General features: G+C 43.5%; 1 protein-coding gene across 2 annotated transcripts in view; it reads left to right on the plus strand.

Moving 5' to 3' along the window:
* FOXO3 (forkhead box O3) overlaps positions 1-26859 on the plus strand; it is a 125011-nt gene that overhangs the window by 80726 nt on the left and 17426 nt on the right. For both annotated transcript variants that reach the window (XM_087443966.1, XM_087443967.1), the window contains exon 3: positions 22470-23902. In XM_087443966.1, coding sequence (XP_087300092.1) covers positions 22470-23867 — 1398 coding nt within the window. In that variant the 3' untranslated portion in view covers positions 23868-23902. The remainder of the gene's footprint in view (positions 1-22469; positions 23903-26859) is intronic.

Genomic DNA, 26859 nt, shown 5'->3' on the forward strand with positions numbered 1-26859 from the left:
AGCATGATGAGATTGTTTTAGCTAATTTTGGTTTCCTTTCATACCTTTGAATTCATACCTTTGAATATGTTATTGATTTAATTTGTTTTAAAATATTTCATCATCAATAGCAAAAACCAAACATTCTCACTAATGCTATTAAAACATTTTTGGGGGCCAGCCCGGTGGCGCAAGTGGTTAAGTGCGCGCTCTCTGCTGCGGCGGCCTGGGGTTTGCCGGTTCGGATTCCGTCCGCACACCGACGCACCGCTTGTTAAGCCATGCTGTGGCGGCGTCCCATATAAAGTGGAGGAAGATGGGCATGGATGTTAGCCCAGGGCCAGTCTGCCTCAGCAAAAAGAGGAGGATTGGCAGATGTTAGCCCAGGGCCAATCTTCTTCACACGCACAAAAAAACCAAAAACTTTTGTATGGGCTGGCCCAGTGGCGCAGGGGTTAGTGCGCGTGCTCCGCTTCAGTGGCCCGGGGTTCGCAGGTTCAGATCCTGGATGGGCGCTGATGCACCACTTGTGAAGCCATGCTGTGGTGGTGTCCCATATAAAAAAAAAAGTAGAAGAAAATCGGCACGGATATTAGCACAGTGCCAATCTTCCTCAGCAAAAAAGAGGAGGATTGGCATCGGATGTTACCTCAGGGCTAATCTTCCTCTCCAAAAAAAACCCCAAAAAACAAAACATTTTTGTAAACGCTTTTGAAAGCAATTAATTTTGGTAAATTTAGCACATTGAATTATGGTGAGTTGCTCTGCTTCCCCACCCAAGGCCCTGAAGAACCTCCACAGCTCCACTTAGCAGTTTGAATACCACTGGGTTAGCTGATCCCTGAAGTCTCGTCCCATTCTAAAATTCTGTCTCAACTTTTCTGTGCAGTTTTTCTCCTGCATTAAATAGGATAATAACATTTAACTTATCAACCAGACAGAGTTGTGATAACTACTTGATACAGATTTAAGATGTAATTCCCCTTAATCCATTTTGGGGTCTTTTCTTCCCTTTAGTGGCCTGGTTGCCCCCATAGCGAGCAGGATGGGGCATGAGAACTGGGGAGTGCACACGCAGCCATTAAACTATGAGTGTGTGAGGGACAGCCTCAGGGGTGATGTGTGCAGTGGGACGAGAGCTATCACCAAATAAGTGGAACAGTTAACACCCTACAATCAAAATCTCTCTTGGGTTTTGCTTGTAAAGGATAAACTTTTCAGTGAAAAAAGACTTTGTACCTTGAATACAGATGCTATTCATTGTACTAAGGCCCATCTACACAAGTGGGCTGACTGGAAGAGAATTCTGCATACTTATGTTCTGCATTCTTCGTGGGATTTAGGAAGAAGAATGCAAGAATACATGAAACTTGAAATATAAAGCCTTAGTAATTCAGACTTGCAGAGCAGTACTCGACTAAATAATGAACAATACAGGTCATTGAAGTTTTAAGAAATACACTTAAGAGGGCTTATTGACAGGGGAACTGCTTATAACAAATATAACAACTTGGGATAAAAATAAGATAGTATGCAGGACGTTCTCATTCATATAAACAAAAAACGAGAAAATAAGTAGCAAAATCTACAAAGGGTGTGTGTAGAGGGTCAAGGACATGTTTCTTCTGCCTGGCACTTTTCTGATTTTGCTAGATTTTTAGAATAAGCATGTATTACTTTAGTAATCAAAGAAAAGTTAAAGACTGAAAACAAAGGCATAGCAACTCTTACCCAGTTCAAGGCTAACAAATGATAAAGATTTTGAAAAATTAGAATAATTTGTGTATGGCAGTATTGTACTCTAAACTACTTTACTATTCTCACTGAGACTAGAATTTTAACTCTTAACATGCATTGTTTTGGACAATTGCTGAAAGAGTCATAGCTAGGATTGTCTGACCCCTGTGACCCCAGCTGAGTAGCACGAAGTCCAGTTAGTGGTCCCATAAGCTAATTAGTTGCATCCCCAACTCATGCAACTTCAGTTTTTGTTACTATTGTAGCTTGTTTGTTTCTAGTCCTTTGCATACAGATAGAGCTCATTTGTAAGAATCTAGAACATGATGTATTTTTCACATGACTTAGATGAATAAGTACATCTAAGCTTCCTAGCTAAAGAATTTCTGTGTGCTGTCCACTTCCTATTCGAAAGAGACTAACTCATAAAATGTTAGATAGGTTCTCAGACTCTGGTTTCTCCACATTTTGGTGTGCCGTTGTACCAGGAGAACCCGTGGAATCTTTTTGCCCCATCTCATGTGCTCTGCTGTGAAAGGTTTGCGTGTGGCTCGAGGGCCAGGACAATGCCAGTCCCTGCCCATGGGCTCTGGGTCCTGTTCCCTCTCACCCCCTGAGGCCTTCACTGCACAGTGTTTGGGCTCTGGAGCCAGACCCTTGAGTTCTAATCCCGGATCCTCCGCTCATAGCACGTGGTCTTGGGCAGATTTCCGCAGGCTTCAGTTTTCTCATCTGTAAAACGGGGGATACTATTACCCCCGTTGTTAGAACAGTGCTTAGTACATAATAAGCACTCAATAAATGTTATTTTAAATTGTGATTAGTGGTCTCTTGCTGGCATCGTCCTTGGCTTCTGCCCCTAGCACTCCAGATTACCAAGATCACCAATGGTAACCTCTGTGTCACCAAAGCTCATGGACACTCTTCATCTCCTCCTCTTTCTACATCTTTCTGCAGTGACTGCTCCCTCCTTGAAGTACTATGTTCTCGCAGCCATGATCAGCACACTCCCCTCCTGCCTGGTGGCTCCTGTTCATCCTCTTTTGTTTGGTCCTAATCCTCTGCCTGACCTCATGTTGCATGATTTCAAGGGGGAACTTCTCAGATTTTCTCTTCTCCCTTTTTCTCTCTAGGTAAACTCGTCCACTCCGATGACTTCCCCTACTTGGTGGCTCATCTTCCAGGTCTCAGGTCTTTCTTGACTTTCCAGTCTAAGTCTTAGGTCCATCTAACCCACCCCGTTATTTTCTCTTCTGAGACCCTGTTGTTTTCCTTCAGAGCACTTTTGACAATTTGTAATTATGTATGTATATGTTCATTTTAACTAATGTCTGACCCTTCCCTCCCCCTCAGCCCACAAGATTGTAGAATCTGTGAATGAGAGCAGGCACCAGGTCTGTTTGTCCACTCGTGTTTGTGCACCTGGTACCTGGAAGGACCTGGGTAAACAGCTATGTGAATGACTATATATGTCTGCGAGGCCCCTCCACCTCCTCCTCTGCTCCTCCAACCCTGACAGTCCTGGTGAGGCTGGGCAGAGGCTGCACTTTTCTTGTTATTGCATCCACCCCCTGCCAACCTGGATCTGCCTTCTGTGTTGGGAAGTCTTAGGGAATTGTGCCATTTCCCTTACACCTCTGGCCATGGTCACCTTAAAGTCATAGAATCCTCCAAGTTAATGGTCAGAAGACTGAAATAAGCGCCAGGTGCTAGTTCCTGGGAAGTGTTCAGGGTGGAACATCCTGGGTGGTTTGCTTAAATCCCTAAGCAAAAGGAAATTGGGACCTGAGGTAGGATATTTATACCTAAGGACAAAACATTAATAAACTAACGTCAGTTTCCAAGACAGCTATTAGTTCATACAGCATTTGTGGTTTGGAGAGGTTTTTCCTTTTTAAAGCTTCCTTTAGTGTGGTTATAATATAATGAAAAAGAGTGTCTGTGGACTGCCCAGCCCAAGTGCTAGGACTTTCATGGGAGACACCAAAGAAGTTGGTGGTCCTGGCCCAGTGGCCTAATCCTCTGCGGGGGGGTTGATGCCACAGGGGTCATTTCAGATCCAAGACCGTACAGGTTTATTTATGAAGTGCCAGGAATGGATTTAATAGCATATTAAGAAGAGGTTAAAAGATGTTGAAAGAGACAGTTTAAACTCTGAAATAAACTCTCTTCATCCCACACAGGCTTAGGGGAGTAACTATATAGAGTTTATCAGTAAAACGTCCATAAGATATCAGTTACTAAGTAAACTCCTTTCCTCTAAGTCGGTCACCCATCTTTTCTTCCTATCCTGAGGATGTCCCTATCTTCACTAGCAGCCAGTGACTACAGCCCAGCAAGTACATACCTCACTGGGAATATTCAGGGCTCTTTTTCCCAGCGTGTTCTTTCTTACGCATCAACGAAATTGGGCAGTATAGTTAAACATTCATAATACTGTCCTGTTCACTAGGCCTTCATAGCTGCAGTTTTCAATATCCAGCCTTGAGACATGAAAAATTGAGACAATTGTATGGTATTGTAATGCAATCAGGTTTTTATTCTTGTGTAACATTCATTATTCAGGGTATTGGAATAGCTTTATGACAGATTTCTTCATTTACTCATTTCCTGATTTTTGAAAATTAGTTTTAGGGAAGAATGACTGATCGTAATTTGGTTCAGTGGGAGTATAGAATTTTTTTAATACTCTTACTCGATGCTATCCCACAATGTCCAGATATGACACTGTTGGTTTTCTTATTGGATAGCACTTTTATTTTTTGGATGTGGTGCTCTGGGCTTGAGTGGAGACTGTGTCTCACTGTGTCTGCTTTACTTTTCCTCATTTCATTGTTGCTCCAAAGTCAGAAGAGTGTAAGCCTTTGTCCGAGTTATGACATTGTGGTATGTTCTGGATATTCTTTGCTCATTGGCTCTTGATGTTATTTCTGATAGTTTTGTGAACAGTGTTGCTAAAGTAGTGGTCCAGGCATAATTCCCATCATTGGTGGACATAGCCTTATGTATTCTGTTACCACAAAATTAATTCCTAGAAAAGACCATATGTCTCCCCAAGCCATCTTTCCCACAGTTCATTTTTATGTCTTGAATCCCCAGAAGTGCTCTTTCTCTTGAAATTCAGCTTGACCCAAAACAAGAAGTTTAAAAGCCTCATTATCATACAGCGTCTTCACAAATGTGCTTGCAAACGTGCTGAGTCCCTATCCTTAGGGGCCCCCACATCAGAGCTTCTAAAGCTTTGGGGCCAGGAGGATCACTGCTCAGTCTGCCAGCCTTGTGACATTGGAGGATGACAGTATCCAGCACACACAGAAACATTCATTGAAAAGCACTTTCAAAGTGCCTGATGACACCTACATCAAGGTAGCTGGGAGACAGGCAGAGAAAGGCCTTTCTTCTTTGGTGTGTTTCTATTGCATTATTTACTTGAGGTGATTAGAAACCTTTAATTACCTTTATTAATACTTGGAATTTTGTAATCACCTATTTTTTGTTATCAATCTAATATATGCAAAAGTTGAGAGAGAGTGTGTGTGCGCGAGAGAGTGGGTGTGTGTGTAGACACACACACATAGATAACACATGCAGAAGGGTGTAGCAATAAGATTAATTCCTAAAAATAGAGTTACTGGGTCTGTCAGTTAGGATTAGGTTTGGCTATGTAGGACAGAAAACCCAAATTTAATAGTGAGTTATTGTCACGTAAAAGAAATCGAGGGCTGGTACGGCCACTCTTTAAGTGGTTGCTGCTCAATCTCCGCTTACATTCTGTCTCACCAGAGCAGGCGGTGTTCATCCTTAGATGAACCACCCATGGTCCCCTCATGGTCCATCTAGATGTAGGCCAACAGGAGGAAGAAAAGCAGAACAAAAGGAATTCTCATCTGAGTCAGCTGCCTTTAAACGGTCTTCCTGAAAGTTGCTCGGAACTCTACCACTTACGTATTCTTGGCCAGAACTAAGTCACGCGGCCACATTTAACTTCAAGGAAGACTAGGGAATTTAGTCTCTTTTTTTCTGGGCAGCCATGTGCCCAGCTAAAAATCAACCTTCTGTTAGTAACCAAGAGGGGAGAATGGAGTGGTCTGTTCTACTAAGTCAAAGGTTATGTGCATTTTTAATATCAAGAGATATTGATATTATTTTTAAAGGTTTGCACCCACTTAATACTTTTGCCAGTTAATTCAAATGTTTATTTTCCCACAGTTACCAAAAAGAAAAAAATCCCAAATCTTAATTAAAAATAAAATGTTCTCTCCTACTGTATTGGAATTGTGTAGTTCACTTGAAGCATGAATATGATTTCTAATAAAACGAATAATATCTTCATTGTGAACGTTTAAGTGCTTCTGAAGTTTAAGGCAGACGATTTAAATCTGATACTTTACTATGTATTTACTGTGACTTTCAATGCTAAAGGTAGATTTCCTTGGAGATGGAGAACCTGGGACAAGAGAGTGTCTACCTCTGTAATGCTGGACTTCTGGGGTTGTACTGCAGATGCTAACCTTATTCAGTATGGTTTACTTCAGAAGAGAGAAAAAAGGGGGAATTCATTTATCCTTTCAAGAAAATGTATTGAGAGTCTTCCATGTTTCAGGCATCTTTGGCATAGAAAAAGAGATGTAGTTTTGCTTTCTTTTGCTATTTAATGCTTCCCAGTTGCCTTCTTATATGAATTTATATGACTTCTCCACATTTTTATGCACCTTTTTCCCCCAAGAAATATTTTAATAATCATCACTAAACATAGTGCCACATAAAAGAGAGCCGTCAGGAAGAAGGACAGAAAAGCCATAGGACCTTTTTAATGTCCAAGTGGTATCTAAATTTTAAACCTTTATTTTTTCCTATTGTTAGACCGCATATATAGATTTGGATAGACAAAGTAAAGCCTATTTACTGTAGTAAGAATACCTCACGGTAGCTTAAATTGGTGTTTTTTAAATGATGGCTTTTGCCAAGTTCTTTTGGCAGCTACACTAGACTGAAAGCACTAAAAATTGATTACTTGCAAGTTGTTGCTAATAGTTCCTTTTTTATGCAGCCCTTGTCACCTAACTCAGGCTGGGGTCCCTGTGTAATGTCAGTATCTGGAGGGCCTGTGCGGGGACCTGCTGCCCAAGTGGAGTGAGTTGATTCTAATTTACTCCTGCGTGTCTGCATTCTTTTCCACGTATGGCCGCAAATAGTGTCACAGCAAATCATCGTAATTTTCTGATTGATATAAAGAGTGACCAAAGAAAGCTTATTGTGTTTGGTGGCCAAAATACCACACAGTGTGAGCAGAGTGGAACTGCTGGCCCATTTTATAGCACTCTAATTGATAATTATTTCTCAAAGAGCACATTATTTGGCCATCTGGCAGCAATCCAATATCTTTCTTAGAGGCACTGGATGTGTAGGTGCATGTGAACACTATAGTAACTATATGCCTCCTTCTCCGAGAATGGAAGTAGTTATCCAAGAGGAAAGGGGAGGGAAAAGAAAATACCAATTTCCTATGTACCAGAACATGTCTGGCTTAAATCAGTTAGTTAAAAAACTGTGGAGCATGAAATCTTGTAAGGTTTTTATATTTTATAGTAGAGGCTCCTGGTTCATATTTAATAAGCTAGAAAATTAACTCTCTTCTTTTGGAAACTTGGAGAGAGTATATAACTGTGTGTGTGCATGTGTTTGCTCTTGGTTCACGGGAGCTGCCTAGTCCGTCTTCCTTTCTGCAGGTCTAAAGCTGCTAAATACTGTCAGAGGAATGAAGAGAATGTACGTGCGAGAGCTAAAAGGGAAGGAGGAGGGAATCCTGGGTTTCTACATACGTGACATGTTACAACGACAGAGTCACTGTGGCAAAGAGAAATGCTGAAAGCATTTGCATCAAGGTTAAATTTGGGGAAGCCCATAGCCAAGTCGAGGGGACTGAGGAGGAATTCTTCCCTCCGAGAATGGCCCAGGACTCCGTAATGGAGATCTGGGCCCTGCAGAAACTCAACAAATGTTACCAGGAGGACTGCTGTGCGATGGGGTAGTCGGTTGTCAGGGAGATGGGGAGGATGGACATAACGTGGTCTGGTCTTGTGTCTGGTAGAAGAGGAAGGCAAGAAGAGACAACCTAAAACTGCCGCTCACTCAGCTCTTCTCTTCACAAGCAAACCGCAGGGTTGAGCAACAGCCAAAAGAGATGGTGACTGATGCGGATGAAACGCTGCAAAGTGACTGTGTAGGGGAGCTTCTCTTTTTCTCCCCCAGCCCCTCCCCTTTTATTAATGGTTTGTTTTCATAAAGCCTTATGGGTCCTCAGCAGAGCCGGGTCAGAACATTCAAAGCGCTGGAGCCATGTGTGTCTGCCTGTCTTACTTGTTACTCATTTTCCTCCTTCATCCCATTATCTTGTGTTCCTTCTCATTTATGTAGGAGTGGAGAACAAAGGTAGCTAGAGATGAGTTGCCCAATTTCGTCTTTTGCAGTTAATGAAATGTCAGCAGTTCATAAACTAAAGCATTGGGCTGTCAAGAGCTGCAAGGGTCTGAGATTTGACCCTACTAGCCACAAGACTTGTGGGTCAGAGGCAAAGGAATTTATTACTCGCGTGTGGCACAGCAAGCATCATGAGCAGCAGCATATTTTGTGTCCCTTCCCTCCTTGCCCTCATGTCCCACGGGAGTGACACAGATGGGCCCAGGTTGATGCCTGCACATGCTATGGAATTTGTCCCTGGAGAGAAGCCCTGAGTTCAGGATCCTCAGTCTTTTGTAATGGGAATAAGCGTATCTGCCCTTTGCTCTGCAGGAAGACGCTATCGCTATCTTTCAAGGCTGTTCACTATGCAAATGCAGACATTCTTGAAAGATAGTTCAGAACGGAGGACGATTAGTACTTTGCTTGTAAGACATGCAGAAATACCAGAGATCCGTGGAGAATTGTCTCCAAACTTGGATTTGTTAACCTTATATGAAGCTTGTATGACTTCTGTTTCTGTCCACAAATTAACCTTAAGACTTGGCTTTCTCACTTGGGAAGACTGTTGAGGTCATAGCTGTTTGAAAGAACCTGATGAATTTGTTTCTGGAGAAACAGCTAATGTAGAGTAATACTGTTCCATATAATACCTTAGAGAATTGGAAGTGTGTGACTTGAAGCTACCTTTGAACCTGAAAATGGTTCGGCAACATCTGTTCCTGTGTGTTTTTCCTCTCTTGTCTTGATGTGAAAGGATTAATCTCAGTGGGCCCCGTATGTACAATGATTTGTTAAGCCTTAGGGAGTGACATAGTGCCTGGCCGTGCTGTGGACTCATACATATTTCCTATTAACAAATGAACAACCTGTCTAAGGAGAAAGAGTTGGAAACTTGAGGAAGCCCAGATGTTGGGGGCGAGAATCTAAGGGCTAAGCCTGCTGAGAGTAAGACTCAACCAAGGAGGCCAGGGGTCCTGCATCCTCAGGAATGGCCTTGAAATCACTGACAGCTAGTGTGTGGGGACCAGTGAGCCCTAGAACACTGTGACCCGTGCTGGTTGAGGAGTGGGCTCACTCCCCAATCTCTACCATACCCTTCAGTCTCTCTATCTTCTAGAGTCGTATCGTCTCTCATGTGACTATGATTGCCAGTTCATATTATCCCTCCTGCTCTTTGGGTGATAGATATTACACCACTGATGCTAATGCTTCCAGTTTCTTAAGTGCTTTCAAGCTTACCTGGGAGTGTACATGAAGTAGATTAGAGCCTAGTACGTGTTAGGACTAAAATATTGCATTCCTATCATGGCCTTTAGAAAAACTGTGCTTTATCCCATGCAAGTCCAACCTGCTTCATTCATCACAGTTTGGGAAGTAGTGCTGATATTAACTTGTACATTTGGGAACATCCTGGATTTTAAGTTAGAATGCACCAGTATCTGAATAGCTCAATGGCTGTTGTTTCAGAAAAATAGAATGAGTGCCTGGTCCTTTAGTTGGTGGAAATGTCCTCTGCTTTCCTTATTTGATCTTTTTATGTGGACTTTTGAGCTGGCTGGTGCTCATTGTGTGTGTAATTGGTCCCCAAAAGTGTCCTGGAATAAATGGTTGATTCACTAGGCATTTAGCAATGTCATTATATTGGTCATCAGCCACTTTTGCATCCTGTGGTTTAAACAAGAAGAAATCTTGCAAAACCAGTACCGTGAAATGCTGCACATGCAGGTGAGCTCGTTGGGTAGAGAAAGCAGTTCCTCAGGAGGCTCCTTGTTAGCTGCATTCACTGGGGTGTGGAGGGGAAAGAGGGTACTGTAGGCCTGAGTCATTCTGCAGAATTGACTGTTGCACTTTTTATTCCCGTAGAGAAGTCCATCAGTGGTTCTGTTTGCAGTAGCCAACACAAGATATTCTGTTCTGTGGCATTTACTTTCTTTCTCTGCTGCTTTCTCTAGTAACACCTTGATTTTTGATGACTATATTAGAATAATTAACACTGACACTTGGAAGAGAGCCTGCTTCCAAATGCGTGCACACCTGTCTGTTTTGTAAATACCAGCCCAAACTTTTTCCTTTCCTGGCTGAAAACGTGCCTTCACCCCTCCCAATCTTTCCAGGGTGTGGGCCTGCACGTCGCTGTGTGACTGTGCCCACATGTTGGCATCTATTTCAGAGCCACCAAAGAGAAATTGGTTGCTCTTGAAATAACAGGACAAAAAAGAACAGTTTTTCTGAGCCATAACATCTGAAGAGCTGGAAACAGTCAATGTTTGTATGTGTGACGCTAAAGCCAGTGATATCATGTGAAGGAAGGAATTGTAAACTAAGAACAGAAAAGCAGTTTTCCTGGATTTCAGATGTCAAACTCTCAAGCTGTTTAACTCCCCCCCTCAGCACCTCCACATACATTTCTTTAATGTGCTTACATTGTCAGTGATTTCTGTTTCTGCAGGTTTTGATGCCAGAAGACAAATAATAGCATGCGTACACAATCGTAAAGCAGTTTTCTATCAGAGTTTTTTGATTGAGGTTAAACAGAAGCATCCTGATCATGCTGTCAGTTGGCAGGCAAAAGGCATTGTATTTTAGAATTCACATACTTTTAAAGCAAGCTAATCTTTTCTGGCTCAGTAATAAACTAATTACACGTTTTAAATAGCATAGAGCAGAGTCCCTGTTTCAGATTAAGCCTCGTAATAGCAAGACGCAGGGCAGAGCAGACATTGCCTGGTGTGTCTGGCTTGAGGGCCCATACGTAGCATGGTGCTAGCTGTTTGGGGGTTGAATAGGCCTGCCAGGGACAGCCAGGTAATACTGGCTTGACTCAGTCATGGGTTAACGCTTCCTGAGCACAGAAGCCACCAGATGTGCTGCTGAGGAAGGCTTGGATACTTAACAGTTTATGGCAACAGTCGTGTTTGGTCATTCCCTACAAGTGGTGATCCCAGGTCAAGTTAGCACATGCCAATAGCGTCCCTTTTGGGGTGTGTCTGAGAAAAAAGTGGTCATCTTTAGAAATGATCTGGTTCCAATAAGGCTTGCTTCATGGCTGGTCATTTTTCTTCCCTTTCCCCTCCCTTTCATAATCCTAGGGACCATGTGCAGAAATTTAGAGATGGGAACAATTCATTCAGTAGCATAGATTTCTGTAGTCTTTAAAGCTGCATGTTCCTTGGTCACCTATAGTGGTGCCTCTCTCCTTAGGCAGTATGGTGACTTTGGAGGGAAACACACAGTGCAGTGGTGAGAGCCTCGCTTTTGGAGTTCGCTTCAGGCCTGATTTCTAGCACCATGGCCTACTAGACAAGTTACTTAACTTTTCTGCAACTCAGTTTCCTCCCGACAGGCTTGTCATGAAAATAGAATGAGATTCGATTTGTCAAGCACAGAGCATTGGCCCTGGTGGGCACCAGATACATCAAGTTCCTTCGACAGCAGGTGAAGTAGACTCTACTTTGGATTTCTCTTGTTCCCTATGTGCTTGCTTGGAGGAGACTTAGAACCAGGGTGTGTTACCCGTGGTGTTAAGTATGCCTTTGGGGGCTCTGGGCCAACCACAGCACCAAGTAATGGGGGCCCCGTGGCATCCCAAGACAGGGATCCCAGCTCCTCACCATGGATGTACCCTTGACCGCTCTGCCAATCCCTTGCTCTACCAAGTAGCCCCCACGCATAGTCGTTGTGCCCTTCTTACCATCCCTTATTATAGAGAACCTTAAGCCTACTTATTAGATTATGTTGTCTTGTTTTTAGAAATTGGGTTGTATAATTGAAGTTAATACCCAAAGATGAGACTTGTCAACTTGAAAACAAGCTAGGTGCTTCCTCACATTTTACAATGGAAACTTACTTCCATCTTCACTCATGTGAGGATTGTTCATTGAGCTCATGTTTTATAACATTTCATTTAAATGTATAATTCAGATCTATTTTGTGGCTGTTGCCCCCTTCCCACTAATTCATTGATTAATTAAATATTTTTTGAGCACCTACTGTGGACCAGGCCCCATGCTAGGTGCCAAAGCTATAATAAGACATGGTATCTGGTTTTAAAGAGTTCAGTATATGTTAGAGGAGACAGACTTCTATTCCTCAAGTTAGAAAACAAGGCAGACTGAAGATGGATGGATGGATGGATGGTGGGTGGGTGGGTGGGTGGATGATAGATGATAGATATTATCCATCCTTTGTGCTCCCTGCACTTCACCCCTTCAGTTGGTGTGGGAATCCAGACATTGGGACTCACGTTTTTTTGTTTTTGTTTTTTTTATAATTTTTATTTATTTATTTATTTTCCCCCCCAAAGCCCCAGTACTTAGTTGTGTGTCATAGCTGCACATCCTTCTAGTTGCTGTATGTGGGACGCAGCCTCAGCATGGCTGAAGAAGCAGCGCGTCAGTGCGTGCCCGGGATCCGAACCCGGGCCGCCAGCAGCGGAGCGCGGGCACTCAACAGCTAAGCCACGGGGCTGGCCCTAATGTTGTTTTTATTTATTTATTTATTTATTTTATAGTTTTATTTATTTATTTTTTCCCCCCAAAGCCTCAGTAGATAGTTGTGTGTCATAGCTGCACATCCTTCTAGTTGCTGTATGTGGGACGCGGCCTCAGCAGGGCCGGAGAAGCGGTGCGTCGGCGCGCACCCGGGATGGAACCCGAGCCGCCAGTAGCAGAGCTCACGCACCCAACCACCAAGCCACGGGGCCGGCCCCCTAATGTTGTTTTTAGTGGTATTACTGTTACACCTCAAGGCCAGGAGATCTGAGTTTGTCTCAGATCGGCTGCCACTTACTAGCTGATGGAATTCACGTACATCCCTGTATCTCTGGTGCCCGGTTTCTGTCACTGTAAAGTTAAGGTTGCTTTTTACTAGATGGGTTTCACAGATCTCTCCATTTTCCCAGTATTATTTTTTACTGAACTTCCTGCCCTGATCACTTATATAATGCCATGAAAGTGATTAAATTCTCTGATGTATTCCTGAATTCTGGATGTGTATTTCCAGTGCCCTTTTATTCTCCCATTTCCACCCACAATAAGTTTTCAAACTGGAAAAACTTGCAGCTTTATTTTTTTTAAATCTAAGTGAAAATTACGTTAATAACAAAACTATTTCTGTTCTACTTTGTTCTACTTTGCATAGTCAGTTTCAAGAATGTTCTGTAACTTCACAGCTTTTAACCCTTTGAAGCCATTTCTTGTGGCTAGCTGTGCACGGTGTTAAAAGGGAATTTAAGTAGCGTCTGTTTGCCGAGCCACTGTGGGAAGGGGAAACAGATTCAATCACATCAGGGAAGAAGCTTGGAGAAAGAGAGCAGGGCCTCAAATGCTGCAGCTTTAACCTGCTTTCTGGGGACTGTCGTTCTTTTGACTCCATGGCCTGAGCTGCCGCTTCCTCAGTCTGTGGGGAGAAGGACGGACGTGGGGTTGGAAGTGGGAGGGTTTAGGGGGAGAGGCAGGGTGCTGCAGGGAGTGGGTGTGGGCAGAGGTTGCAGGGCTGCCAGGGTTCTCTGTGTGCCGGAAGTGCAGGTTTGGCTGTGAGGAATGGAATGTTCCCTCTTGCCCTCCAAGAGTGGAGACAGCTGTGGAAGAGCTTGAAAAGAAGATTGCTAAACGAAAAAAATAAAAAATTAATATGAAAATAAAACCCACACGAGAAAACTCAACAAAACTGTCTGCAGTAGAGTGGTAGCCATCTTTTTCATGCTCTTTAAGAGAACTTGCTTCCCATCTAGGATTTGTTTTTCACTTGGGGGCAGGACAAATTGCCCAGCCCTTCATTTCCTAAGAAAGCCTCATGCGTCTCATTTTGCTTGGATAAAAACTGGGTTCATAATGCTCATCACAAGATGACGTTGATGATTTTATTCCTCCTAATGAGGGACCACAACCTGTCGCATACTGCCTGAAAACTTGAGACAAATGTTAGTTTTCAAAGGAGGTCTCTGTGGGTTAGAGGATTATTATCAGCAAATTTCATGGAAATCTTGTTTCTAGCTGAAAATTGAATCCTTCAGCCAAGTTCCTGACAATATTTATTTTAGAACATCGTCTCTTTTAAATAAGTCCCTTAATGGTTTAAACTCTCCTTGCTTTAGACAAGAGTAAGAGTGCAACTAGCCTGGAACTTGTCTTACACATCAGGGTTGATTGTGCAATCCTTTATGTGAATGTTTATTTTAGGTTTCTTCTCAGTCTGAAAGGCTTATTTGGCTATTAGAGGTGGTATTCCATATAGTCAGAAATAATAACTGTTTCTGATTGCAAGTCTGTTTTATGCTGTCATGCTTTCTATACCTGCTTTTGAACAAGTTAGGCCCAAAGGAGATAAAAATCTAGTGGAAGAGGGTAAGCCAGCTAAAACCTAGACTCTAGCAGTTGTCTCATGGGAAGGACCAGCCCTCACACTTCTCCCTCAGATGGTGGTGCTACTTGTACCTTTGCAACGTCCACCCAAGGGTCTTTGCACTGAGTGTAATGGTGTGGTGTTTTTCACAGTCGAGGAATGAGAAACAGAATGTATCATAGTTAGTAATGTTCTTGAGGCTGTCTGAATATGTACTTTGGTTCTCAGAGAAGTTCTTTAAGTAATGCTTGACTGTATTCTTAACAATGGAAGCTATTAAGTACCTCAGGATTGGGGTATGGCTTTTTTAGTGTTTATTTTTACCCACTCTTCTTGGTGTTTTACTTGAAGGACAGTCTATACGAGGGATTGTGTGAGATTGAGTGCTAATTCAGGGAGGCTCCTGAAATTTACAGGGATCAATTACTGTTCCAACCCATTCTTTCTTCAGTCTATATCAATTCCTGGGTTTATGGAAGTCCACATGCCCTCTTTTCTGTCCACGTTGGGTGGAGAAGTGGCACAGGGCAGAATAAGATGACTGTCCACAAGGCAGTGCAAGGGCAGGGACCATTCACCCTCCCCCTGGCCTTTTTTTTTTTTTTTTTTGTAAAAAAAGATATCTGAACCCCAGTGATCTGAAAAATTGCTCTAATGCGCCATTTTACTCTGTACGTATAATCACAGCTTTAATCTGTGACCCCAATTTTCTCATCCTTATCTTCTAAATGGTGGAAATTTGGACTTAAAGAATAACAACTGTGCTGTGTCACCAGACCTGGGAAGACTAGGAATCGTTAGGTTGGAATCAGCTTCTCAGACAGTGGAAATGTAAGGGGGAAATTCCAGGGGTTCTGAGCTCCAATTGCACATTAGAATAATCTGGGGAGCTTTAAAAATATACTTCTCCCCAGGCCTTACCCACACCAATTGAATCAGAACCCCTAGGAGTGGGGTGTGAGTGTTGAAAGTCTCCACAGGTGATTCTGATGGGCAGCCAGGGTGAAGAATTAATACATACTTAAGAGAAATCAGGGCCTCTTCCAGAGAACTGCCTTTGAAAGAGCCTGTCATTATATAGTCACGTGCCACATAACGATGTTTCAGTCAGTGACAGACCATGTATGTGATGGTGGTCCCACAAGGTTAGTACCCTATAGCCCAGGTGTGTAGTAGGCTGTTCCATCTAGGTTTGTGTAAGTACGCTCTATGATGTTTGCACGATAACGAAATTGCCTAACAACGCATTTCTTGACCGTATCCCCCTCTTTAAGTGACCCATGACTGTAAATCAAAGGCAGCTTCCCAGGCCCTCTCCTGAAGCTGTATCTGCATTGCTCTGCTGTGACACCCGGCTCCCTGGGTCTCCCATGGCTCATGGTTTCCGTTGGGCTTTTCATGTGACCTTTATCATCTACTGTTCAGCAGGTGCACATATTAGAATTGAGGCATTTGGCAGCCTCGTTCTGAATTGTCAGTGCCCACAAGTCAAAGCAATGATACCATAAGTCAAAGCTGGCCCTGTGTGCAAGGTAGATGAGTACTGTATTTAAAGGCGGTCCTTTGTAGATCGTCCCCACTGAAATCCCTCGTAAGGACCAGGGAGACGCCTGCAGTCTGCCTGGTGGGAAGCAGTGGGTCTGGCTTGAGTGTTGACAACCATAATTCTCATTTTGCTGCTTTTGAGACAGCAGAAAAAAAAAGAAGAAAGGGCTGTCTTTTTAAAAAAAAAAGAAAAGGGCAAGAGCCTTTAAGAGTTAAATTACACAACTCCCTTTTTATTTTTAAAGTCAGTGGATTCCTTGTTGCTGTTGCTGAAAAAGATAAATTGATACCACATGTTGCTTCCAGACAAAACCCTCTCTGTGTTCCAGGGGAAGCACATGCATCTGGTGTCTGGGTTGGTGGACAGTCTCCACACGGTAAACACGGTTTGGAAGGGGCTGAAGCGGACACAGGGTAGCAACAGTTAAGAAATTACCAGTTACTCCTGACTGGCACAGCATCTTTGAAATTCTTTTAAGAGTTTGAAATCTTTTCCTGGAAGGAGCCGCCCTCTCACCTTTTGGCTTAAAGTATATGATGCTCGGAAAACAGTAAGTGAACATTTGTGATGTCACTGCTTCCGTATGTGGGATCTGACAGTTGAGAGCCTCTTTTGTGCTTGGCACTCCGATGAGTACTCTGCATGCGCAATTTCATTTACTCTTTCCAAATATCCTAGAGTTAGGCAGAGAGGGTGTTTTTATCCCCATTTTATGAAAGGGGCAACCAAGGTTAAGTCATTTGCCCAAGGTCGCAGGACAAATGCCAGGGCCAGGATTCCGACTCGGATCTGGCTGACATCAAAGCCTGTGGTCTTTCTTTGGCATCACGCTGCCTCCCTCCATTGGCCTCCTTAAATGCATGTGTGAATTATCCACTTTGTAAAGTATTGGTGGAATACTTTTTCGTTTCAGGCAGCTTCTCTCCAACACCTAATCTAATCTGTTTTGGGTCCATCTGTCTTCACAACCAGTTGGCGTATATGTAATCACTGTGTGCACTTTAGCATTAGCAATAAATGCATCTTGCAGTAGACAGCTGCCTTCAGTATAGCAAGAAAAATAATTACCAGATTCTGATGAGTACAGTCATCTTGATGCTAATTTCTTCGAGGAGGGCCAAGCGAAGGGATCCCTAGCCTGTGGCCCACATGAACCACAGTCAGCATAGCGTGACTGTGGAAGGAGAGTTGCCTCATGCTGCCTCCTACACACTGCTGCACATACCTTGAAATATTAGGCCACTAATTGCAACTGCAATCACAAAGGACACCATTTAGCCAGTTGTTACTAATTAACTACACCTAATTTCTGTCCCAGAGCAGAGCTTGCTTCTGTGTAAATGGTTTTGTAAAAGAGAAGATTGAGGGGGCTGGCCTGGTGGCATAGTGGTTAAGTTTGCACGCTCTGCTTCAGTGGCCGGGGGTTCGCAGGTTCGGATCCCCAGTGCGGACCTATGCACAGCTTATCAAGCCGTACTGTGGCAGGCGTCCCACATATAAAGTAGAGGAAGATGGGCACGGATGTTAGCCCAGAGCCAGTCATTGTCAGCAACAAGGAGAGGATTGGCAACAGATGTTAGCTCAGGACTAATCTTCCTCACCAAAAAAAGTAAGTAAGTAAAGAGAAAATGACATAAAAATGAGATGAAGAGTATTCTTATCTCTGCTCTCTCTTCAGACACGTTGTGATGGAGTTGCTTTAAGGGTTCCCTAAATCTTTGGATCCATGTTGGAGAAAAACTGGTATATTTATCCCTGAAGCTCAAGTTTCTTTCTAAAGATGGTGCTTTCTTGTAATTCATCAGTATCCTGATTTCTTGGTAGTGGATTTGACTAACCGGAACTATTCAACATGGTCTTGGGTTGAGGTTATAGTTGCTTCTTGGTGCCTTTAGTTAGTAAACTTGATGACAGAATGGCCTGAGCTCTAGCAATAGGAGTCTTGGTTGGTAATATTTACCTTTTCGCCTTAGCCTTAAGGAGAGCACATCCCTGGTACTTCAGCCAATTAACATTGGCCTGCCTCACAAGGTGTTTCAAAATGTGTATTTAGATGTGATCAGAAAAACCACTCTAGTCCTATCAAACCATTCCTCCTTTACCTTCAGCTCCTAATCCCCAAACTAATGTAAAATCTTAGAAATTTAGACTATTTGGTAAGATGATATATGAATTAGTGGAAAACCATAGAATATTTTTAATCTGGTAGTTTTATAGTTTAAAATACACATAGTACATTAGAGACTAATTGACAGAGCCTAATGGAGAGGTCTTTAGAAAACTTAAACTATAAATCATAAGAGGATTTTACAGTTGGCTTGCCTATTTTTATAAATCCCACTTCTTTATTCCTGGGATTGAGGTGAGGGAGGAGCAGTTTGAAATCTTACAGAAATCATATCATCATTAGTTTTTGTCATCAGGGAAGGTGTGGGGAAACATTGCAGTTCTGACATTTTATCCAGCATTTATTTATTTACCTTTTCCTGCTTCACCAAAATTTAGATAGAGAAGCTAGTGATTAGAATCACGACCTATGAGGAAAACCAGAATACAGTTCTGGCATCTGACCTTGTCAGAGTGAGGGGCCATATTTGTTAGCTTCTGTCAATGCCCTGCCTTCAGATAATGGATTTTGTAAATGGAAGGCTGGCCAGCCTGTATGGATAGAAGGCTGCTAAGAAAGGGGACTATGAGGATGGTGGTGGCACAGTTTCTGTTTGTGTTGTCTCAGTAATGTAACTGGAAATACCTGTCTGAGTGTTGCGTAGGTAATATACCTCAGGGAATGTATTCTGCCACTAATAACCTCTAAAACAAGAATCGAGCAAATATTGGACACCGAAGCTAATCACCCGTGTAATAAGTTGGGTTTTGTTTCAGAATGGTAACCACTGCCCTCCTTAGAGTGAATGCTGTGGTGGGCACCTTAGCAAAGAAAGCATCTGCTCAAGTGAGCCTTCACTTATAGGTTTGCTCTTCTGAAAGACAGGCTTTCTTTTAAATTTTTTTTTTTTTTTAATTTTAGAAAAGACCCACCGAATTATTACGCCTAACTATTTTGTAAACAAAATTGCAGTAATAAGATTGTGCTTTTGTATCCTTCTTTCATAAATGTTTGTTTCTTTAAATGTTAGCACAGATAGGTTAAACAATGACTTCTACATAATTTGGTGACAGACCTTTGGTTCTTATAGACACTAGCTGTGTGACCTTGTGTGAGTTATTTAATATCATCTCTCAGCCTGAGTCTTAATATATATGATGAGGGCACTGATGCCAACTTTGCAGGTTTGTTATGAGGATTAGAGACAATGAATCTAAAGCCTATGGCCCAGTACCTGCTGGTGCTGTAATCAGGCAGGCTCTCCATTCTTCACCCTGGAAGTTAGGGCCTGGGCTCTGACCCCTGCAGATCTGTTCCTAGGTATGGGGATGCCAGCCCCTCTACCATGTACCCTTACAGAAGCTTAATTTTTATCTCCAAATTTTAACCAATTGTAGCTTCTCATTTTATAAAATTACACGTATACATTGTCGGGGTTTAGAGTTGTAGTGATAGATGACCATTAGAAAATTCATACAGGGCATTTTGGAGATCTCTAAATTATTTCTTTTTTTTTTTCCTCAGTTTGGAATTGGTGAAATTAAAAATACATTTTTAAGAAATATTGTTCCCTAAATGCTTTTTAAAAGGAGGATAACTGGATACTTATGATTGGTCATTGTTAATTCTGAGTGTTGGTCTGAACTCTTTCCAAAATCTGGAGCAGAGGGGGCTGGCCAGGGTGGGGGTGACTGGACCAGTGTCCACGTGGCCCCACATAGCCTCAGCCTATTTTTCCACCAAGAAGATGAAGCTTAAGTTTTTATTTAATATATCTAGTCGTGTGAGTACTCAATAGTAGAACCACCTTGCACTTGCCTGCTTTGTGAATCCCACCAAGTGAGTTTTAAGAGCATGCTTCAAATCCATTTTATAGAGACAGTGTTTTACTTTTTAAAGAAATGTAATTTCTGAACCATTAGTAGAGATGCCATTATTCTTTTAAGAACCATATGAGTGAAAGGGAAGCAGGATATATAGTCTCCTGGGCAACATTTGTCTCATCAGATACAGGCCTGTTGCCTGTTTGCTTCTCGCAAATGCATCTTTATGGCCACCGTAGAAATGCCAACTTTTGACCCACGGTTGTTGACGCTCACTGCCCAGCCTGAACTGTAGGCCTTCCTTGCACAGAAACATAGACGTGGGAGGTACTGTGAGTATTTTGGGTTATTTACTTATGGTAACATCCCGCTGACTTGCTGTGTTTTAAAAACATTCTGGTAGAACACATGTATTTGTATCTTCTACATAAATACAGTTGGCGATTGCCAATTTTTTTAAAACTATGGGAACTTTTAGGATTGTTCGTATTTAATGCACAGCATCAGGCAATATCTTATGTCTTTAACTTGCAAATAAAAACTCATCTGGCCTGCAGGTGCTGTTCCAGATGTGGAGAATCCATCGACTCCTCTCTCTTATTCCACGTGAGGCATTTTACAGATTAAAAGGAGCTCGCACAGGCGGTGAGCTCTCTCCACCAGGGACTCGGTGCTTTTTAATAGCATAAGAACACCCTGATTTTGTACGTGACTGGCTCCTAAAGTATCTTATCATATATCATCCTTACGTCATCCCTGTCAGGGAGGGGTGATTTGGATGCTATTAGGGCTGTAATGAAGATGGAGAACTGGAGTTATTGCAGATGGGTTAAATGATTTGCTCAAGGTCACATGGTTGGTCACAGACAGAGATGGGACTGGATCTGGGTCATGCTGTCAACTGGGCTTATCTACCAAGCCAGGAGGAGGATTCTTGCAAGATGGGTGTAGTCATTAGTGTTTTGAAGCTATTTTTCCCTATTTCTCTTTTCTTTTTTTCTGAGGAAAATCAGTCCTGAGCTAACATCTGCCAATCCTCCTCTTTTTTAGCTGAGGAAGACTGGCCCTGGGCTAACATCCATGCCCATCTTCCTCTACTTTATATGGGACGCCGCCACAGCATGGCTTGACAAGCGGTGCATCGGTGCACGCCTGGGATCCGAACCGGCGAACCCTGGACCGCCGCAGCGGAGCGTGCGCGCTTAACTGCTTGTGCCACCAGGCCGGCCCTCTCTTTTCTTTTTTAATAAACCTTTTAATTTAGAAGAGTTTCAGATTTACAGAAAAGTTGCAAAACTAGAACAGAGAGTTCTCATATACCCAACATTGTTTTCCCATATTGTTAACATCTGTTAGCTTGGTACATTTGTCACAATGAATGAACCAATATTGACACATTATTATTAACTAAAGTCCCTAGTTTATTCAGATTTCCTTCATTTTTACCTAATGTCCTTTTTTTGTTCCAACCTCCCACCCAGGATACCACATTATGTTTGGTCATCATGCTTCTGTAGGCTCCTCTTGGCTCTGATAGTCTTGAGGAATACTGGACAGGCATTGTATAAATGTCCCTTAATTGGGATTTGTCTGGTTTTCTCCTGGTTAGACTGGAGTGATGGATTTTGGAAGGAAGGTGCCATTTTCATCACATTATTTGAATGCATGTCATCACCATGACTTATCCTGTTGATGTTCCCCTTGGTCACCTGGCTGAAAGAGTGTTGGTCGGTTTTCTCCAGTGTACAGTAACTCTTTTCCCGCCTTTTCGTACTGTTCTCTTTGGAAGGAAGTTAACTATGCTCAGACCACATTGCCTTGAGGGGAGAGTATCTATAAATTATTTGGAATTTTTCTGAATGGGAGATTTGCCTGCTTCTTCTGTCATTGCTGCCATTTTTTCCTTAAGCCTGCCGGACAGGTATGACATTGTGGCAGGAGGAGATGGAATCATAGAAAGGATAGGTTAAAAATGCACTCCAGTTCTGAGTTCATAGAAGTTAAGAAAAGGTAGATGCTGCTTCTATGCTGGTGGAAGAGGGGACGATGAGAGAATAAATAGCCCCTGGGTGATTCATTATCCTAGAGCCAGGGAGGTGTGTGGCGAAGTGCGGGGAGAGGGTGGCGTGGTAATAAATTATAAGTGTGAACTTCAGAATAGGAAATACAATTACAGAAAGGACAGCAAAACTTAGGAATTTGGGGAAAACAATGTCAGTGAGCTTATACATTCCCAGCATCTCCTGGATATGAAACCATCACCCACCTCCTAAATATAAAACTTGCCGTTTACAATGTTGTCATTTAACTCCAAGCCAAGGCGGGTCCTGCAGCTGTTTGTCTTTTTTTTTTTTTTTTAAGCCTCTGAAATTGAGGAGTTTTTAAAAAATAAGGAGTCCGATTAACTGTTTCTTCTCGGTACTCAGTTTGCAACATTCAGGCTCATCTTCTGCATTTTCCCTTCTCTCTGCAGAACTCTATCCGGCACAACCTGTCGCTGCATAGCCGGTTCATGCGGGTCCAGAATGAGGGGACTGGCAAGAGCTCTTGGTGGATCATCAACCCTGATGGGGGGAAGAGCGGGAAGGCACCCCGGCGGCGGGCCGTCTCCATGGACAACAGCAACAAGTACACCAAGAGCCGTGGCCGTGCAGCCAAGAAGAAGGCAGCCCTGCAGACAGCCCCCGAGTCAGCAGACGACAGTCCCTCCCAGCTCTCCAAGTGGCCTGGCAGCCCCACATCACGCAGCAGCGATGAGCTGGATGCATGGACGGACTTCCGCTCACGCACCAATTCCAATGCCAGCACAGTCAGCGGCCGCCTGTCACCCATCCTGGCAAGCACAGAGTTGGATGATGTCCAGGATGATGATGCGCCACTTTCCCCCATGCTCTACAGCAGCTCAGCCAGCCTCTCACCCTCTGTAAGCAAGCCATGCACCGTGGAGCTGCCACGGCTGACCGACATGGCGGGCACCATGAATCTGAATGATGGGCTGGCTGACAACCTCATGGATGACCTGCTGGATAACATCACGCTCCCATCGTCCCAGCCATCGCCCCCCGGAGGGCTCATGCAGCGGAGCTCTAGCTTCCCATACACCACCAAGGGCTCCGGCCTGGGCTCTCCCACCAGCTCCTTTAACAGCACGGTGTTCGGACCCTCGTCTCTGAATTCTCTGCGTCAGTCTCCCATGCAGACCATCCAAGAGAACAAGCCAGCTACCTTCTCTTCCATGTCACACTATGGCAACCAGACACTCCAGGACCTGCTCACTTCGGACTCACTCAGCCACAGTGATGTCATGATGACCCAGTCAGACCCCTTGATGTCTCAGGCCAGCACCGCTGTGTCTGCCCAGAACTCCCGCCGGAACGTGATGCTTCGCAATGACCCAATGATGTCCTTTGCCGCCCAGCCTAACCAAGGGAGTTTGGTCAATCAGAACTTGCTCCACCACCAGCACCAAACCCAGGGCACTCTCGGTGGCAGCCGTGCCTTGTCGAATTCCGTCAGCAACATGGGCTTGAGCGACTCCAGCAGCCTTGGGTCAGCCAAACACCAGCAGCAGTCTGTCAGCCAGTCTATGCAAACCCTCTCAGACTCTCTCTCAGGCTCCTCCTTGTACTCAACTAGTGCAAACCTTCCCGTCATGGGCCATGAGAAGTTCCCCAGCGACTTGGACCTGGACATGTTCAATGGGAGCTTGGAATGTGACATGGAGTCCATTATCCGTAGTGAACTCATGGATGCTGATGGGTTGGATTTTAACTTTGATTCCCTCATCTCCACACAGAACGTTGTTGGTTTGAACGTGGGGAGCTTCACTGGTGCTAAGCAGGCCTCATCTCAGAGCTGGGTGCCAGGCTGAAGGATCACTGAGGAGAGGGGAAGTGGGCAAAGCAGGTCAGTGCCCAGTGCTATGGCATGATAACCCAGTGGGGATGGTTGGGGGAGGCTGTCTTTTATTTACTTTGAACTTGACTCCACATTGAGAATTTGAGAACCGTGGAGCGGTGGTGCACAGTAACATGGCTGCCGCCAACCAGTTCATCTCCAAGTTTTACCTGCAAAACAAATAGGGCTGTCAGGTGCCCCTCCCCACAATTTGCTGACAGCTCAGGAATTTTATTGCCAGTGAAAAGAACACACTACACACATTTCAGAGATTTCTTTCTTCTTTGTATCCAGTCGCCCTTGCTGACCTATGTCACAGGTCTCCCTACTTGATGGATGGATGAGGGTGGAAGGGAAGGGGAGGAAGGGGGACCTTAAGTCACACAAACTTCAAGGTTAAGGACCCAGCCAAAGGACTTCCTGAGACTCTCAGGCCCAACCAACACTGCCGTTGTCGATCCTCTGTGTTGTGGTTTCTCCATCCTTTTTTCCAGTCAAGTAACGATTTGCAGGTACTTCGAATTTACCTGTAGAATATGTATTCTGGGCTCTTTCATACATGGGTATTTCCACCAGAAGCGAGATCTGGTAGATTCTTCACCGTGGTAGTAAGCATCTTTCTTAGTTAGCACTCAGCATCTACGCAGTTAAAAGAAAAAAAGAGTTAAATTGAAAACAGGAGTTTTTCTGTGAGAGAGCACTTACTCATGTGCTTCTTGTTCCCCAACGTATAAATGACGTCAGGTTCCCAGCAGAGTGACATGGGTTGTGAATGGTGACAGAGGTTTTTAAAGTTGTGGCATTTTAAAACTATTGGAACCAGAGCAACCAGGCCACATGATGTGGTAAGAAGAGCATTTGATTGGAATCAGAAGTAGAGGGCTCAGTCCCACTTCTGCTTTCTGGCTGCCGTCGGGAGTGTGTCACTTCGCCTCTGAGCCTTGATTTCCATTTGTAGAAAATGAGAATAATAGCCCCTGTTACTTCACAGGGTTTTTGCAGGATCAAATGCCCTGAAGTATGTGCAAGTGCTTTGTAAAACTGCAGTGGGCCGAAACATGTATGGTGTAATTAGGTAAACATACTGACAGATGATTAAGCAGGGAACCCAGAGAGGTTAAGTAGCTTGCCCAGGGTCACACAGCTAAGACTCTGAATCCATATTTCTTGCATGGCTTGAACCATAATAGTTCCTCCTAATTTCCTTGAGATGGTAAAAAATAGGAAATGCTCTCAACCGGAGGCAGAGTAACAGTACACAAGCTTGCCCTGAAACTTTCCTCCTCAAGAAGTAAGATGAACACTGGGGTCTTCTGCTGACAGGTTTGCACCCCCAGGCCCTCCCACGTCCACAGGCTCTGTTCTGTGCCCCAGCTCCTTTTTTCTTTTTCTTAATCTCAGCAAGCTCCTTACACCCTTCTTTAAATGGCATAAAAGAGAAATGGGATTCCAAGGCACAGAAACCTGGGCCTGTGTAACCCTCCGCCCCAGTGAGGGAATTACCAGGGTCTCCTACGGTGACTCACTCCAGCTCACCGGTGGTTGTGGAAAGCGCAATGTCAAGAGTGTAGTGGTGCTGAAGCTTCTCTGCTTTCCCAGGCAGACGCAGGCCCTTAACAGACCTCAGACATCTGTTTTCAGTCATTTAATTGCCCTTGAGATGGTAAAAAGACTGCCGTGGGAGCTGAATAGGGTGACACACTTCATGCTGGCTGTTTAGTACTACTCCAGAGCTGCGACTGGTGGAGACTGGTGGGGAGAAATTTAGATTATTTGGCTTTTAGAAGAATAAATAGTTTATCTTCCTTTAATAAGAGGAATTCGATTATGGTTTCTAAAGGCACAAGTAAGTTTTAATTTTGGTGTAGTTGTAAGGAGGCCACTTTCTAGTTCGTTGAAAAGAATAAGTTCAGAAGGAAATGTACTATCAATTTTCGTCTGATTTTTCAAGTGACTGTTTTACTTTTAGTTGAATGGCAGACCTGTCTTGTATATGTATAATCCTAAAGGGTTGTATAAAAATACTTAAGGGAGATTTAAATACTTAAGTTTTTAAAACATGTTTAATTATTATTAAATATTTTGATAATATTATTATTATTTTGATAATGTGACTACTTTTGGGATAATGCATTTGATTATTATGCCCTTATGAAACCGTAGGTCATTTAGTCATCTTTTTCTCAGAACATTTTGGAGGATGTTGTTTTAAGAAGATATTTCTTCAATTAAAAATGAGAAGTCATCAAATTTTCCTGAATGTGAACTAGTTCAGTATGACCAGAGCAAGAGTGGAAGCATCCTAAAGACAGTGATGGGTTTCGAGGGGGTCTGGTTTCTGGGTTTAGGATTTCTCTTTCACTCTGGAATGAATTGCTCCGTTGAACAGCCAGGAGCACGGTGGCCTGAAGTACATTCTTTGCTTTTAAACTTAACTTGTGGCTATCACTTTATTGAAGACTCTCTCCTGAATTCACACAACAGGCCTGAGGTTGCAATCGCAGGCCTCGCTTCTCCCAAATTAAGCACCCCAGCTTCCCAAAGAGTTGTTCTATAATGACTCTCTTGGTTTGTTGTTTTTTTTTTTTAAACCAGTAGTCATGGTATTCTCCAGACTCACTTCCTGGCTTGCTCACTGACGGTCACGTAACCCTGAATTGGAGCCGTCTTGTTGTGAAGTTAATGGAGCAGTTCTGTCCAAGTGACAGACAGTTTTGCCGGAGAGCTGTGGTGGGGAGCTTCTCTGGGGGCTGGGTGTTTCACACGTGTCATTCATTTTAGACCATGTGTAAAAGCCTTTGACCTCTGGGTCTATCAGAAAAGAAAAAAATAACCATACCTTTTTATGAGTGCCAGTTACTGGGGTGTGAAGGGCACTTTCTTCTCTCAGGGACTCATAAAGCTTGATGCATATACTTGGTGCACAAATTGAAAGCATAGATGTCTGTGAGCTAGGGTGGTGGTTG

Source organism: Ceratotherium simum, chromosome 19 (genome assembly GCF_057802395.1).
Source record: "Ceratotherium simum simum isolate JZ-2026a chromosome 19, ASM5780239v1, whole genome shotgun sequence".
NCBI classification, from domain to species: domain Eukaryota; kingdom Metazoa; phylum Chordata; class Mammalia; order Perissodactyla; family Rhinocerotidae; genus Ceratotherium; species Ceratotherium simum.